Below are 18,173 nucleotides of genomic sequence, written 5' to 3' on the forward strand. Positions count from 1 at the left end.
TCTTGTAGTTAAATCAAGTTAATGCTTAATTTTTATTGCATTTTTCTAAATCTTTTTTTTTTTGTTTATTTTTTTGAAATAAATTTTAAATTCACTGCACTAAATATAAAAAAGTAAATCAAAAATCTGCTTTTATCATAATCCGATTTGCTCTGGGAGAACAATTGTTACTTATTGTTAAACTAGCGGCCCGTCCCGACTTCGCACGGGTGGATATTTTTACAACATTTTAAAAAGTCATTATTGTAACGATAATAGTTGGACATATAGTATCGCCAAGTTTTTTGTAGTTACTGATATTTTCTTCAATATTGTAGAACATACTTTTGTTCTATCGCCAATAGTTTCGTAGCGCACGCGACGAAAGATATTTTATAGCATTTTTTACACCTTCAGTTATATTACTAAAGTTTTAGTAAGGATCCCTAATCTTTTCTAACAATAAATATAGCCTATGTAACTCAAGGTGAATGTAGCTTTTTAATGATGAAAGAATTTTTGAAATCGGCAAAATAGTTTTTGAGTTTACTCATTACAAACATACATACACACAAAAATACAAATCTTTCCTCTTTATAATATTAGTGTAGATAAAAATATTCTTGCTCCTTCTGTCAACTTGCACCACTCGAACTAAGATGGCTTGCAATTATAACTAGATGGCACCACAGTATCTGGTCGCAGGGCGCATCTATTACTTGATCCCAGTCAAGTTAAACACTAACGAGAGTCATCAATTGACTGACCGTCGGACATCTCACAGGAATTGATGTTTCGGACGTGCTACATCGGCTATAATGATTTCTATCCCAGCTTGAAAGTTATTACTGTTATATTTAGCAGTGTGTGCCCCGGCATAGAACGGGCCACCCTTCCTTTCCCGTGGGTGTCGTAAGAGGCAACTAAGGGAGGGCGAAAGAATTGCAGCAGCGTCCTTTTAAAACATCTCTAAAAGCCTAGCTGCGGTTGCCAACCCGCCTGCCAAGCGTGGCAACTACTTGCAAAACTCCCCTCATGGGGAAGGCTTATGTTCAGCAGTGAACAGTTAACAGTTAAAATAATAAATACAAATATGGACCATATACAGGGTTGCTCATAGTGGGTATACTAAGCCGAAACCCTAGAGTATCTTATAAGGTATCTAAGGCGAGAGATTGGCAGCAGCGTCTCTTTTTTTATGGATGATAATGGAATGGTAACCCCGCCTGCGCTATCGGTATACGGTGGCGGGGCACCAGTGAGAGTGCGATGGGTGAGCATGAAAGCACGTCAGTGAGCCCAACGTGAAGAATTCCAGGCGAATTTACCACGAACTAAACTGAACCGATTGGAATCCTTTTAGATAAAAAAAATCCAAGTCGATTTGTAACTGACGCAATTATGAGATAACAAACAAAAAAAACTACAACCGAATCGAGTACCTTCTTATGTTTAAAGTCAGATGAAAATACATTTATGGAATATTTTACATTTTTTACAAATTACAAATAAGCGACTACTTAGACTTGCACGTAGCGTGGTTGCGATTTACAAACGATTGTATTATATTACAAATACTAACAAAAACTTAATTGATCGTGCCTCTGAAACAAAGATAAATAGACAGATAGATAATTTATTTGCATTACTTACAACACATAAATTACAATACAAACATACACATAATACACAGTGAAAGAGATAAAAGAATGAAAAACAAGAAAAATCAATAAAAAAAACCCAACAATTTCCTTTTTTCATGCGTGTGCCACAGTGACACAAAATGGTCACAACAAAAAGACAAGGCGATGTTGAATTGGCTATCTAAATTTTTTAATATACACAAAAACTTAGCACGTTATTAAAGTACTAATTTATTTAAATTTTTAATACACAAATATGCAAATAAATGTACATAATATGGCGAGTTTAACACCTTATAAATCGCCTTATATTTAAGACGACTTTACACTTTCAATGTCTTCTTTTAATACCGTTAATATTTTTGCACACTGTTATTGATTATTTACAATATTTACACAGCACTAGAGACATATTGCATTGTATATACTTCTCTCTATTTATGATTGTATATAACTATGGTATGTATCATATAAGTGCACAATTAGGCATACTTTCTGCACATTGTTACAGATACAGCGTCAAACTATCACTACAGACAAACGAAATAAAGCGGTGAGTTTGTGTTAGTTTGATGTACCTACCTACACGTAGCATGTGCCCCGTAGTTATATTTCGGACAAAGGAAATAATGTTTAATTACCATAGCACGAATGTCTAAAGTCAAACATACTTGTACGAGTGTACACATACAATACCTTAGTGACTGTACGTATAACAAGGAAATTGAAAGAATTGTTACTTTTAGTATGTTTCTTGTATGTATGTACCGCGGGTGTGGTACTTGGTTGTTGCACGTATTATCTGCTGTCTGTCTCTCTATCTATTGCCTTCACTGTTTACTGGCGCATGTCTGTACGTATTGCTGTTGCATATACAGAGTGAATTGAAAACGTTGGCACTCTCTTGAAGGAATATATATATAATTAGAACTTCCCCGGTTGAACACTTCCTTAAAAAGGTGCTATCCAATTGTACCCAATACACTTTGTAACGAAGACTTCGAAACACCCCTACATTCTGACGGATACCAGTTTCTATAAGGTGAGGTCGTCGGTTTATTTGCTCTTGCCAGTTATAAAAAATCTCAATTTAAAAAATAATATATCAAACGTAAATAAAAATCAATTGCCAAATGTATATAAGTGCATTATTTCTAAAATGCTAACAAATTCTTTTTTTGTTGTCCTTTTAAATTTCATGACAAGGTTTTTACAAAAGGAAATGTTTGAAAAATCATAGGGAAATTAAAAAAAAATTAAGATAAAATATATAAAATATCTCATTCTCAATCTCACTATCTATGTAAAACAGAACGTGCAACTAGAATCTGAAAAAAATTAACTAAACGGCTGGCCCCATATATATAAGGTAAATGTATATTATAACAATACGCTGGATATTGCTGTCTCTTTCTATCTCATGTATACTTAAAAACTGTTGCAGCAAATAAGTATATTTATTTGCCACATAGCAAAGGAAACTGGCATACGGATACTTAATAAGAGTAACAGATGTTGTAAATAGCAGGATGCAGTAATAAAACATATATGTATTTGTGATATATTTAGCTGTATCTTATGTTGGTAATCCTATAAATAAATAAATAAATATGAAATAATAAGTTTAGTGAAAAAAATACGAGACATGTCTTATAAAAATCTGACATAGAACAAACTTAAAAATTATACATTGTTTTAAAAGACCTCAGTGTCAACAGCCAGTATTAAAACTCCAACAACAGAAGCCATTACAATATTTTTTAGATTATTCGTCTACCTAGCTATCTATACATGAATAATCTAAAATATTTATCTAGATAGACATCTATATGTAAATTTATTTCGGCATCACGTAAAAACTACTGCATCGAATTTAAATACTACGTTAATACGTCTAATTTAATACCTAGTACACGTTTTATCATAATACACCATCTATGGTTATTAGCTTCCAAAATACACATATACGAAGTTGCGATCAGAAGCTAGTTTTATTAATAGAAAGATTTATTACCTCTCATGAAACTAATAACAAATTGTAATATATGAGCGTCTCGTTAGAACCATTACAGCTTCACGTATCCGGATATTGGCAATATATTGGAAGCGCTGCTCGAGTGATCAGCACTGAGCATGGAAATTATTGCTACATTTAATTAATTACCGGCCAAGAATTGCTGAATACTGTAATATTCCTTGTCAGTGAGTAGTGAAATTATGTTATTTTTAAAAATTCCAAATGTCTCTGCCTCTGTTATAGAACGCAGTAATTTATTAGATATTTTTAGGCCTATACCATGACTTACCACTGGACGATGCTCTCTACCAGTCAACTGTAATATTAATAATATAGGTGGCTTCGAAATTAATCGATTGAAAAACCTGTTGAGAAGAATTCTTTTACAGTCACCGGTATTACAAAGAATATCAAGTAGCCAACTGAGTAGTGGTGCGTCAAGTCGTAAAGCAAGTCCCGACGGGTCGCAGGTTCGAACTGGGTTAACTGCCACTCTAACAATCTCGTAAAACGCGAATATCCGATCTCCATCGCACGATTTATAGGTGCTTCGTGTTCATTGTAATCTACAGAACTATAATATTACAATTTACGCCAATCCGTACCGCTGTCCCACGCGTTAGACCTCACGAACACGTATTCGAAATTTGTCAATTGTTCAATATCTACTTTAAGTAAAGATAAGGTAAAATTATCTTTATTTAAATACACTGAATCTTGTAACGTAGTAAGATCACTACGTGACGCCCAATGAGTTAACAATAGGGTGGCAGAGCGAATAACATGCCAAGGACCCCCGACCTGAGAGAAACCTTTGTTCGAGTGGCCGTGAGCACAGGAAGAATGTAATATTTATTGCATAATTTTATAAAAATAAAAAAATATTTATTCAATTTAAGAATTAGAACATTAAGAACATACATGAACTGTACAAATAAATTATAAAGGCTCAAACCAAAGAGGCTTGTTTAAATAGATGTATTTGGCATTCCAATGTGTCTACCTACTCCAATGAGAGACAGGTGTGACAGATATCAACGATAAAAAAAATATAAGGTTTTAGCAAGGTATTTTCAAGTAAAACCAAAAAAAGACACATTAATTAGAATAGTGATGGTAAATATGAAACTACAACGGCAAGCTTATTTCAAGGTAGGGCCCCATCCAATGAATTTACCACGAACTTAGGTGATATAGTTACGCCACTGATGACTCCGCTTCTCATGATTTGATAGTACTAAGAACATAACTTTCTATGTAGTTACTCTGTTATTTTAGAAGGATCTAGCAGTCTTTTTTCTAAAGCTATAGTATTTTTTCCATTGCTGTCTTCAACCTTCATCACTGAAATCAGTTAATTATATTACCAAGCCTACCAATTACGGAAACAGATAGACAATTTAAACCCGCATTGAAGTCAACTACAATTACATATACTGGGTTCAAACTTGAAATTTTAAAATCTTTCACTAGCATTTACATTACTAGGGCTATGATGTGACTTAAAAATATTACCAAATATACATCTGTTAGTATTGTAGAACTAAAGTGCTATTTATAATAACCATTTAGCCTATATAAGCCTTTTGCAAATTCAAAATGTTAATATTTTAAGTATCTCATATTGTTCGTAATAATGGATGGATGAGTGTTTGTTACTCTTTCATGCAAAAACTACTAAACGCATTTGAATGAAATTCGGTACACGGGTAGATTAAATCCTAACTTAGCGCATAGGTTACTTTTTGTACTGATTCAAGCGAGCGGATCCGTGGGATACAGCTAGTTATAAATATTCTTATCTCGTAGAGTACGCTACAAAGTGCTACAACTTTATATGAGGATTCGTAGCACTTACACCGTAGCTCGTAGCCACGTAGCAACGTAACAGTGTTATTCCATTAAATATATCGTTAAAATAAATCAAAATTGATGGAATTACCGCGTAAAATACTTGTATTAAAAAACTCTAATATCGCTTAAGATCATCAGTATTCATAATACCTTACTTTTATTACATACTAGCTTTTACCTGCGATATCGTCCGCGTGACCAGGATATATACACTGACCGTGATAAAATAAATAAATAAAAATTGTTTTGAATAAAGTAAAATTAATAATAAGCATTTATTAATAGCCAATTTTTTTTATAAATCTACCGCAACATTCGGAATGCAATTTCAGCTAAGAAGAACGAGCAAGAAACAACAAAAAATAGTCTATGTATTTCTATATCCCATATAATACGTGTATACTTAATTTCATAGTGACTAGTTAAGCCGTTAAGACGCTGTAAGCTAACAAACAAACTCACTTTTACATTTATTTTATTAATTATCCTGTTGATGTCTTCAAAGCGTCTAGTATTCCGCTAATGGCTTGAAGTGACTTCAAATTACGTCTCACTGCTGTGCAATATGGAGGGATATACTTGCTTAATACTATCTCTTACCAACCCACTCCAGATACAAATTAGTATGTATTGTGCATACGATCCTTGCGTGAACAATATATACTAATAACTAAAACCTGAAACAAAACCCAATACGTGATTTATTCTTATAAAAAATAAACGACGCAAACAGACCCTCGCGGGCAACTATTTCTTTCACTACTTCAAAATGTGCTAGATTTACTATTGTTATATTATTTTCTCAAACATGCTTGGAAATGTGAGCATTATTTTGACAATCTTCTTCGAGATAAATCAAAATTGCCGTACTGGCCAGATACATGCGGGCAGCGGCCGGCAAAAGTTGTATGAAATCCATCCATATCTGTCGTGTTTTGCGGCCAGATAAATTACTATTTATACTCATATCTGTCCTGTAATTTAAAAATGGAATGACCTTTTACTTCGAAACATGACTACCAAGGAGGTAACTAATAAAATGATTTATTTAAATTACGAACTGGCTTGCAATTAGAAAGCTGTTTATTGAAAAAAAAACAAAGGAACATTATGGCGCGTGAAAAATTATTATTGTACGTTATTCGTCATTGAACTTAAAAAGTAAAATTGTGTTTTTGATTTCCATGCATTGTTTGAGAAAAGTATTATACAAGCCTTGGCCACAACTAGACATTGATGGACTCACGTATGTGTGCCTCGACTACACCTCGGCCCACATTTGCACGTTCGTCCATCAATGCCTCAGTTGCTGGCCGCTGCAGTAATGTACTATTATATTTCACGAAACTAACACGCTATAAACACTTTAAAAAAGAATCGTGATAATTGGACATAATATGTCGCGTAATAAATGTCGTTAGAATGGACTAAGGGAGGGCGAGGGATAGGTAGCAGCGTCCCTCTTAAAACATCTCCAAAGCACTGCGGTTGCCAACTTTCCTGCCAAGCGTGTCAACTAATGTCAAAATCGCCCAAAGGCAGTTCAGCAGTTCAGCAGTGGACAGTTAAACGCTGATATAATGATGATGATTTAAACGATAAGGTAGCCCATTGATTTCCTAGTGTAATCATTTCTAGTAGTTGTTTGTATCTATAATAAAACTATTGTAATCTTTTGAAGGAAACTATAAAGAGTATCTATATACCTATATAAAATGTAATGTTCGTGTGTAAACATCTGGATGGTAATTCATTACATCGTTATTATAACACGAATTATAACTTCATTGTCCGCACACTACATAACTATTATCTCTGGCGGCCGAGCGTTACGCTGTTGGAGCTGTCACTAGAGAGGCGGCCGCTTTGTGGCATACCCACTCTCAGTAGGTACACAGCAATATCGGCTGTTGGCGGTTCGCTTTAAACGCCACGTCTCCCATAGACAATATGCTATTAACGGAGGTGTTTCGTGGGATTCAACGTGATGAAAACGGAATTATTGTGGCGTTAATATAATACAATATTATATTACATACGTACTTAGTTACGACCCCAATAATAGACCTCTATTGAGACGTTCACACAAAGGAGTTCAATTAATATCTTAGTACATCAAAGTAGGTACACGAACGAACGCTTAATTCGTTGTGTGGTCCCGGCATAGAATTGGCCACCCTTTACTTTCCCGTGGGTGTAGTAAGAGGCGAATAAGGGTGCTTAATGATTGTGGTATAGGCAGCAGCGTCCCTCTTAAATCACTAAACCTGTATTCGAGTTCTATACATTGAGTATTCGAATTCTATGTATTGAATATTCGAATTCTATGTATTGAGTATTCGAATTCTATGTATTGAGTATTCGAATTCTATGTATTGAATATTCGAATTCTATGTATTGAGTATTCGAATTCTATGTATTGAGTATTCGAATTATATGTATTGAATATTCGAATTCTATGTATTGAGTATTTGAATTCTATGTATTGAGTATTCGAATTCTATGTATTGAGTATTCGAATTCTATGTATTGAGTATTCGAATTATATGTATTGAATATTCGAATTGTATGTATTGAGTATTCGAATTCTATGTATTGAGTATTCGAATTCTATGTATTGAGTATTTGAATTCTATGTATTGAGTATTCAAATTCTATGTATTGAGTATTCGAATTCTATGTATTGAGTATTCGAATTATATGTATTGAATATTCGAATTGTATGTATTGAGTATTCGAATCTATGTATTGAGTATTCGAATTATATGTATTGAATATTCGAATTGTATGTATTGAGTATTCGAATTCTATGTATTGAGTATTCGAATTCTATGTATTGAGTATTTGAATTCTATGTATTGAGTATTCAAATTCTATGTATTGAGTATTCGAGTATCTAAATATCTATTAATTATTCGATTCATTACTCGAATCAGCCTAATTCCTAATACTATCACTAATTGGATTTTTTTTTATAAGTGTACCACCCCTACTAATGAGTATTTGTCTTATAAGTTTGAACTCAAATACATATCCGTTTTGTAGCATGATTGTTTATTAAGTACCCTTTATTAGTAGCAAGTTGTGCTGACGAGTTCACAGTCGAGTCACGCCTCACTTCACTTCCTCAGTCGGCTGCGAGTTCATTTGGATCGTATCAGAACATCTCGAACGTCAGTCAACTAAGTTGGGAGCAACCAGCCGTAACATAACTTTGATATACGACTTATCGTTACTGTAAGGGCTGAAATATATATCTACTCATTCGTAAGCGGATTACAGAAGGAGCCTGTTCTTAATTCGAATGTTATTCGAATTAAGAGCAGACGATTCTACTTCCGTGTCGTTTTTGGATATTCATTCTATGACAAATGAAACTGGCATTTTTAGCAAAGCAGAAAACTAAATTTTGCGAAGCAGGATGTACAGGATATGGCGTGAATTTACTGGGTACAGAGGAATAACACCCGAGTCCTCAGGAATGGCAACGCATGGGGGGTATCATGGGCGAAACAGTACACTCTGTTATGTCCATGGTACTGCTCATGTCTGTAGGCGACGGTTACCACTTTCCATCAGGTGGACCGTCAGCTAGTTTGCCATTCTAAGTTGTATAAAAAAAAAAATTTTTGGATCTGCGGTAATTACCGTAGTCGTGTTTAGGGGCAGGTTGGATGTAGCGGCGATGCCCATCTCAGAATCTTCTATTGCCCAGGATAAAGACTGGAGCCTTCATCTATAGACAAACACAAGTCAGAGAATATAAGTCCTGTTGAATTAATCGTGATGAGCTAACTGACTTGATTGCATTCTCATCTATCTCTCACTAGTCTCCCGTTAGCGTATACTAATGAGACAAGCGGTGATATCATTGAATTTTAACACTCTTTTTATGATACTTAGAATGGCAAACAAACTGTCGGTCCACCTGCAAGAAAGTGGTAACTGTTGCCTATACACATGAACAGCATTGTGGATTTTGGACAATACTATGTGTTTCTGCATGAAAAGCAAATGTACTTGCATGGGTGTATTTCAATGTCATGGAATGGGGCGTGGCAGTAAAATAGCAGGATACGAAGTCATAACACTCTAATCGTCAAAAATAGCAGCGTATGAAGTGTATCTGTTTTTTTTAATGGATGAAAATGAAATGGGAACCCGCCTGCGTTATCGGTATACTCTAGGGTTGCAAGGAAGTCAGTTAGCCCTTCGTGACGAATTCAACAAATATTAACCACGACGACTTCCAGGGGGAAAGTGGAAGTCCACCTGATAGGATATTTGATTCCATTACCAACAATCCTCTTCTCCCATATGAACCCCTCATCACCAGCGTCACAGTACACTTTGCGATTTCCATGGTACTGTTCATGTCTATAAGTGACTGTTATCACTTTCCATCAAGTGGACTGTCCACTTGTTTGTCATTTCAAAGCGAGATGCCCACCACTGCGCCACGCAGATCATTTACTTTAGTCACAGTATTGATGTACCGGTGTGTTCCATTTGTACACAGGATCACATGCCTCCACCTGCCGCTGCAGTCCAAGTGGGTGCACGTGGGCACGGAGCGCGGCAACGTGCACGTGGTCAACATCGAGACCTTCGCGCTCAGTGGATACGTCATCAACTGGAACAAAGCCATCGAAGTGTAAGTACTCACTTGTTTCACACCAGCTGTATATAACACGACATTCATGCGGTGTTCATTGTGTTTTCCCATGGGAACACTTTCCCGCAGTAACAAATATTTATATCGGTCCGTCTGTAAACTTAATTTGTCTACTTTTATACACAGCCGTTTTAAATAGACTTTTTAAAAGAATAAACCCCTTAATTATAAAAACTGAAACCTTCTACAAGCCTGTTTAACTGTTACTTTATTTTGTCACTTTCCTTCAAATTGGGAATTTAGTATAAAAGAAAGAGACAAAACAGTTTAACAGCGAAAATAGATTTATGAGAGATTTAACTTTTTATAAACAAGGGGATAAATGTCCTAATATAAATAATTATGCATTACAATTATGCTATTGTAATACCTGAAAAAATCATCTGAATGATTGAAAATAATATCGACTGATCGTTGTGGTAAAAGTGATACGCGACATACTTGTATTGCAGTATGACAACAAGGAATGAGTCGAGCACCATACCACCGTCACTCGCATTAAATTGATTAGTCCACTTTTAGTGGACTTTTCTTTTTAAGAGGGAGACTTTATACAAAAGTCGATTGCTTGTGTACCTCTGTCACATTCGTGTTTCAACCATAAAGCAGTTGTGTTTGCATGGCTGTATTTCGGTTTGAAGTATGGGATATGACGTGAATTTACTGGGTACAGAGGAATAACGCCTGAGTCCTCAGGAATGGCAACGCATGGGGGGTATCATGGGTGAAACAGTATACTCTGTTATGTCCATGGTACTGCTCATGTCTATAGGCGGTGGTTACCACTTTCCATCAGGTGGGCCGTCAGCTTGTTTGCCATTCTAAATTGTATAAAAAAAAATTCAATTAACAAAGTTTTGGATGTCTTGTAAACAATAACTTTATCTTTTTAAAAAGAATGAAATACCTCCTCACTGAATTGTGGTTAATACTCAGAATATACTAAACGATCCTAAATAAAAGCGAGAAGCGGTTACAAGTACGATAAATATCCTAAACAGGATCCACTAATCGGCGCATCTATCAGCAGGCTCAGAGGTCCTATTCTATAGAGTGAAACTCGAATTTTACCAATGTATCTGCGATTGATTTACATTCGGAATACCGAATACTGAATACAAAATACTGTAAACATTTATCATTTTATATTATTCAGCATCGTCTCGTTAAGATGGCGGCGAAATGAACTGGGGTAAATGTGTATTCTTGGGAACTCACTTTAGTTTTCAAACCTGTTTTCAATTCATTTGTCATTCCCAAAGACTACTGAAGTGAAGGAAATGGGTCAGTAGCTAAATGAGGCTTGTTTAGGTTTGTTTTTTTCTAATAATGAAAAAAAAAACATAGCGCGATAACAGTAAAAAATATAATAAGTCGAAAATATACTTACAAAAAAAAACAAATATTAGATAGATAGATAGTTACTCTTTATTGTTTCCTCCAAAAGATTACAATAGTAAACTTATTCTAGATATAAACAATTACAAGAAATAATCACAGTGAGAAAACAATGGGCGACCTTATTGCTAAGAGCGATCTCTTCCAGGCAACCTTTGGATGGAGAGGAGTAATTATAAACAATTTGATCGGAGGCACGATGAAAATCCTTATTACTTCTAAATATGCACATGTATATTATAAAAAATGTAGCAAGGAGTTCGTTACACTTACACATATCAAAAATTAGATGAACTGAAAACTTGCTAAATGTAGTGTGAATATTTACAGAATAGGATAACAATACCTGAGAGGCATTCTTCGCTGCTTACGTTTAACCCGTAACGAAGCGTTGCGCCCCGGAGCCCCGGGCGCCCCCTATTAATCACGGCTGCTGAGGGCCAATTAGCTGCCTGGCCTTTTATTAGATATCACTAAGCCGATTAAAACACACACTTACTAATTAAACTCCGGGGAATTAAGGAGAAACAATTAGAGGGTTTTTTTTTATTGCCATAATCTTTAGTGGTAACATTAAGTGGGATAATAAAATTGGCTGTATTTTAAGAAACTAGCTTTGCCTGTGATTTATTCTATTGTTAAATCGCGATAGAAAATAAACTATATCTTTTTCCATGGCAAATAACGTATAATATCAAATTTCATTACAATTATTAACTTCTTTTTCGTCTATTATAAACCGCTGGCTTTGACTCGTGATCTGACTTGTGATTTGACTCTGTCCATGACACTGGGATATGTTCACGACCGAAATGAATAATATTATGTGTCCTTTTCCATCCCATATAATATATAGTACGTATATATCAAATTTTACAGTGATTGATTAAGCCGTTAAATTGCTAAGGGGCAAAAAACAAACTCACTTTCACATTTATAATAATAAAGATATATGCATTGGCTAACATCTAATATACAGCTAATATCAGACCTTCAATATCTAAATAATGAAATCTGATATAGGTATACGTATTGTAGTACATGTTTTTTACATATTTTTATTTTAATTTTTTTTTTATTGTAATTTGTGTGCTGTAAGTAATGTAAATAAATTATCTATCTATCTTTTATATTGTGTGTATGAACATCTTTATAAGACGCAGGAAAAACTTACTTTTTATTCCGTTCCATCTGTATAACTCGATCACGCACAAAGTCGCGGGTAAAAACTGTTTTATAATATTCTGAAGACATTGGACGGCCCCAATAAAAAAGCGCTCATCCAATGTAATGTTCCAACTGCCAACCGACCGGCGACCCCGCGCGTCGTAAAACAATATATTTAAAAACACAAACTTCGTCCATTTTGTTGTGTAAACTTCTTAACATGTAAGAAAATTAATAGTTTATGAAGTTTGTTAAGTTATTAATTTACTGTATGTACTTAAAGACAATGTTTTATTATATATATATATATATCATATCAGCCTTTAACTGTCCACTGCTGAACATAAGCCTCCCCTTGGGGGGTTTTACTAGTAATTGCCACACTTAGCAGACGTATTAGCAACCGCAGTTAGACTTCAGAGATATTTTAAGATAGACGCTGTTGCTCATACCTCGCCCTCCTTAGTCGCGACACCCAAATTCGCTTAAACCCACGATATAATATACACAAATAATATACGAGTACATATCAGTGTTTTGCTCTTTTGAGGGCAAAGCAATAAACTGAGCTGTGACGATTTTGTGTTAATATGGCACACGCGTGAAAGAAGGAAATTGTTGTTTTTATATTTTGCTTTTTTTTCGTTTTTCTTTCTTTTATCTCTTTTACTGTGTATTATGTGTATGTTTGTATTGTAATTTGTGTACTACAAATAAATTATTTATCTATGTATATACTGTTAGATATTCATTATTCTCTCACTTTCAAGATGGACTGATAACTTTTCAAGATCTTTGTAATTTTTTTCCTTGTACAATTTGTTTTCGAATATGACTGTACAGTAATCTTTATTTTTACCAAAAAAAAAATGTAGTTTTACAAATCAAACAGAATAATTCGCTAGCAAATCACTGTTTGTGCTGACGATTCAAATTTCGGCCTATCTCTTAGGTTTTGAATCTAGAACGGACTCAGTTAGCAGATCGTGAACGGATTATGAGAGATAAGCTGATTTAGAACATAAATCTGATTACTTGGCGTTAAAATGCGAACAAAATTAATTTAAATTCGATAAAACCATACTCAATCTCATAATATAGGAATGTCTTTCATAGAAATTTATTTATATATTATAATATATGGGACAGTGAAATTACAAGACATTTTCCTTCTTTCATATTCCTTAGTTCTTAAAAATGGCAACACATGAGGGGTATCATGAGTGACACAATATACTCTGTAATAAATACCGGTTTAACTTAAACGCGCTCGCGTCACAACCGCTGTTGATTAAGGATCACGAATTGTTCCCGAAACTAGTTGAGCTTTCTCAATCTAATTACACGTAAGTTAAAGCGGCAATTATTAAAATAAAATGTAATGTATACTTATGAAACTTTAACAAGAAAACAGTATACTCTGTTATGTCCATGGTACTGCTCATGTCTATAGGCGACGGTTACCACTTTCCATCAGGTGGACCGTCAGCTTGTTTGACATTCTAAGTTGTATAAAAAAAAAAAAAAACAGAAATTGCTAAAAGTCAATGTTTAACAAAGCGTATACTCGGTACGTCGTATTCTATAATTACATTACATAATGGCGAGATTTCAACCATCACGCATTCGTGAGTGCACTACGTGACCGGCCACATGCGGGCCCAAAACAAACGGACGGACATTCAATTAAGCCTCAGGGGGGAGTACCTGAGAGATAATTAATTCTATAAGTATAAGGGATCCCTTATAATTTATATTATCTATTTAACTTCGCGTCCAATCTCTTGTGGAGTGGGCAAAGAAATTCACGTTATCCTGTTTTGGAAACTATTTCCTAAGCATATATTTAAAACTTGGTCCATTTATTTACCTTCTGCGTATTGTATAGCCGTTGTTTCTTTTTTATTTAACTCTAGCTGTTACTTGAGGCTTTTTCTCGCACAATCAATTTACAATATATGTGTTAAGTTAGGATATAACCTATCCATGTACTAAATTTTATTCAAATCTTTTCAGTAATTTATGCGTGACTACCAAACATACAAACATCTTTACAATTATTCATATTTATAGTACTAATAGTAATCTTATACTAATATCTCTCGTTCCTGTAGAATTTTCTTAAAACGTCTTGCACTTGTAAACAACATCCTTTATTTTTATATATATGTACAGAGAGAGAGCTTCATTGCCAATAGTGACTGAAATAACATATTTTTTTCAAATATATCCTAAGTCCGTATATATAAAAACATTTAGAGGACACTCCAAAGGGCAATAAGAATAAAATGTTCTGAGAAAGTTAACCAACCCCAGTCAAATTACAACAAATACAAGTTTTAATGTAGTGTAATCGTGTTTTTTATACTACAGCGCCATCTAACAACTATACGAGCCGCCACCGCTGAGCAGTTACAGCAAATTTGTATTTGCAAACTCGAAAACTACAATAAACTCTCTCCTCCACACATAAAATGGGTTAATCTTATAGACCGACATAGAAAGAAGATAAGTGGAAAATAGGGCAACCGTTCGTGATTGCCATTTTATTATATCTACGATCGCTGAGAATAAAGAGCTGCCAGACATACTCGTACATGTATATGTATATATATATATATATATATATATATATATATATATATATATATATATATATATATATATATTCCCAAAAGTCGAATGAAAGAAAATGGTGGTTATATATATAATATTAACTCCACCTTTTGCACTAAAAATTTTTTTGTAATGTAATCAATAAGAGAATAAATAAATAAATCTAAGTAGACACAGAGTTAGTACGAGAATTCAACATTTTACCTCGACATACGTTTCTTAAAAAAAATTTAATTTCATTACTTCTTTAAATGAATACTAATGAATTCAATTTTAAACTACATATTTAAGGTACCTAGGTATCTTTAGATTTCAGATCGAACTCAATTCCATTCCACACCCAGTGACTATTTATATCTCTACTAGACCGCATTACACTACATATTCTGTATATACCTCATCTGAATAATATCAAAAAGGTTGACATAAAGCAACCCTTATTTGGATGTCCGTTTAACGACAAATTTTAATCGAGGGATGGCGATAACGCGGCCGGCCATTATCGCAATGCTCGCGGTGTGGGGAGACGCCGTCAGCTATATAGTACCCACCATAAACGTGACCTCATACTTATTCTGTCGATATTTTATTTTATCTACAATATACTAACTTGACTTACAAAGATTAGTGTCCGAAAAAATATTGTTATTAGATACGGTTTGTACCTACACCAAGGAATAAACACATTGTACATTCTCTTATAACTAATTGAATAAGCAAAAGGGACGGCATTGCTAATATATGGGAATAAATGACCTCATTTTTTTTCTTTATACCACTGAGATGGCAAACAAGCATACGGCCCATCTGATGGTAAGCGATTACCGTAGCCTATGAACGCCTGCAATACCAAAGGGCATTACACGCGCGTTGCCTCTTTATCCCTTTTTTGAAAAACCCTATGCTGTAGTCTCTTGGAAAAACCTCGACTAGCAGCACCATCAGGTTGATCTCCACGTGATCCTACCTAAAATCTGTCGTGGTTAATACCTGGTAAATTCACCATGGTGGATAACTGACCTGAATTCATCCCTACCTACCATCTCTTACCGACACCCACCCAGGAGGCGGAGTTTCCAGTCCATTTTCATATTTTAAAAAGTAATCATGTAAACTATATATTAACGCTGTTAACTGTATCTAACTGGGTACCATCATGAAAAGTTATACATCAACTTGAAGGTATATTTGTAAAGAATTCCATATAAAACGCTACCTTTTATGGCCTTCATGGAAATCACAATTCCTTCTTTACGACACCATAAAGGTATAACATTTGAAGATATAATTTTTCGCATGCAATAACCGGGTACAATGTCAAATGGAGACTCTAATATTGGTCGTCGTAAAGCGCCGTGTATTCTAAGGCTACATTACGAGAGACGCGCGCTCTCGACGCGGCGCGGCGTGGCGCGGCGCGGTGGTCGTAAACAGAAGAGGAAAATAAAAAAACAAGTTTTGCTGGTTTGTTCATAATCTTTATGGTATATATTTAATACATTCAAAGATTGAATTAAAATTAAAGAAAAAGTAAATATAATGGCGGACTATGTTTAATGGATGATAATAGCGGGGCACCAGTAAGGTATGATAGGTGAGAATGAAAAGGCCAGGTAGCCCAACGTGATGAATACACCTGGAATTCAGCACGATGGTTTCCTGAGGAGGGGGGGGGGGAAGGCACGTGGAGTACTCATCATATCAGCCTTTACCTGTTCACTGCTGAACATAAGCCTACCCCTTGGTTTTGCCAGTAGTTGCCACGCTTGGCAGGTGGATTGGCAACCGCAGTTAGGCTTTGGAGATGTTTTAAGAGGTACGCTGCTGCCCTCCCTTAGTCGCTTCTTACGACACCCACGGGAAAGGAAGAGGTGGCCTATACTATGCGGGGACCACATGGCAAGAACGCATATATAATGCCAAAAATAAACACCAGAGGGAGACTTTGTACAAAAGTCGATTGCTTGGGTACCTCTGTCCCATTCGTGTTTCAATCGTGAAGCAGTTGTGTTTGCATGGCTGTGTTTCGGTTTGAAGGGTGGGATATGGCGTGAATTTACTGGGTACAGAGGAATAACACCTGACTCCTCAGGAATGGCAACGCATGGGAGGTATCGTGGGCGAAACAGTACACTCTGTTATGTCCATGGTACTGCTCACGTCTATAGGCGAGAGTTACCACTTTCCATCAGGTGGGCCGTCAGCTTGTTTGCCATTCTAAGTTGTATAAAACAAAACAAGCAAAACATCTCCATTGAATACTTCGAAACAATGTGATACAAAATTTATCACTGACTACATAATTATCAAACTGTTTACAATATCGCTCTGCTATTATCAAATTTTATATATTTTTTTATACATTTTGTTAACAAAAACACCTGATACTGGTATCAACTCCACACTTTCACAGTTAAACGATAAACCAACGGGTCAAATGAAGTTCACACAGGTTAATGATACAAACATAACTCGATCGTTCAACTACGAGTATACTCCTGTAATACACAGGTATATATGTATTTATATGACTTGTTGAAACCTTGAAAGGTGATTACCCACCTACCGAAAAAAGCAGTTTAATATATGTCCGAATTCACTTTTTTATGCAATTTAAAATGGCAAACAAGCTGACGGCCCACCTGATAAAAAATGGTAACCGTCGCCTATAAACATGAGCAGTACCATGGACATAGCAGAGTATACTATTTTGCCCATGATACCCCCATGCGTTGCCATTTCTGAGGACTCAGGTGTTGTTCCTTTGTACCCTGTAATTTCACTACCCTATCGCACCCTTCAAACCAAAATACAGCCATGCAAA

General features: G+C 35.2%; 1 protein-coding gene across 9 annotated transcripts in view; it reads left to right on the forward strand.

Moving 5' to 3' along the window:
* LOC113509727 (syntaxin-binding protein 5) overlaps positions 1-18,173 on the forward strand; it is a 391,733-nt gene that overhangs the window by 331,698 nt on the left and 41,862 nt on the right. For 7 of the 9 annotated variants that reach the window (XM_052898893.1, XM_052898898.1, XM_052898899.1 and 4 more), the window contains exons 4-5: positions 2,134-2,175; positions 10,013-10,147. In XM_052898893.1, coding sequence (XP_052754853.1) covers positions 2,134-2,175; positions 10,013-10,147 — 177 coding nt within the window. The remainder of the gene's footprint in view (positions 1-2,133; positions 2,176-10,012; positions 10,148-18,173) is intronic. The other 2 variants (XM_052898894.1, XM_052898901.1) reach the window with 1 other exon arrangement.

The sequence above is a fragment of the Galleria mellonella genome, unplaced genomic scaffold (assembly GCF_026898425.1).
Source record: "Galleria mellonella isolate WM207_F2 unplaced genomic scaffold, CSIRO_AGI_GalMel_v1 utg54, whole genome shotgun sequence".
NCBI classification, from domain to species: Eukaryota; Metazoa; Arthropoda; class Insecta; order Lepidoptera; family Pyralidae; genus Galleria; species Galleria mellonella.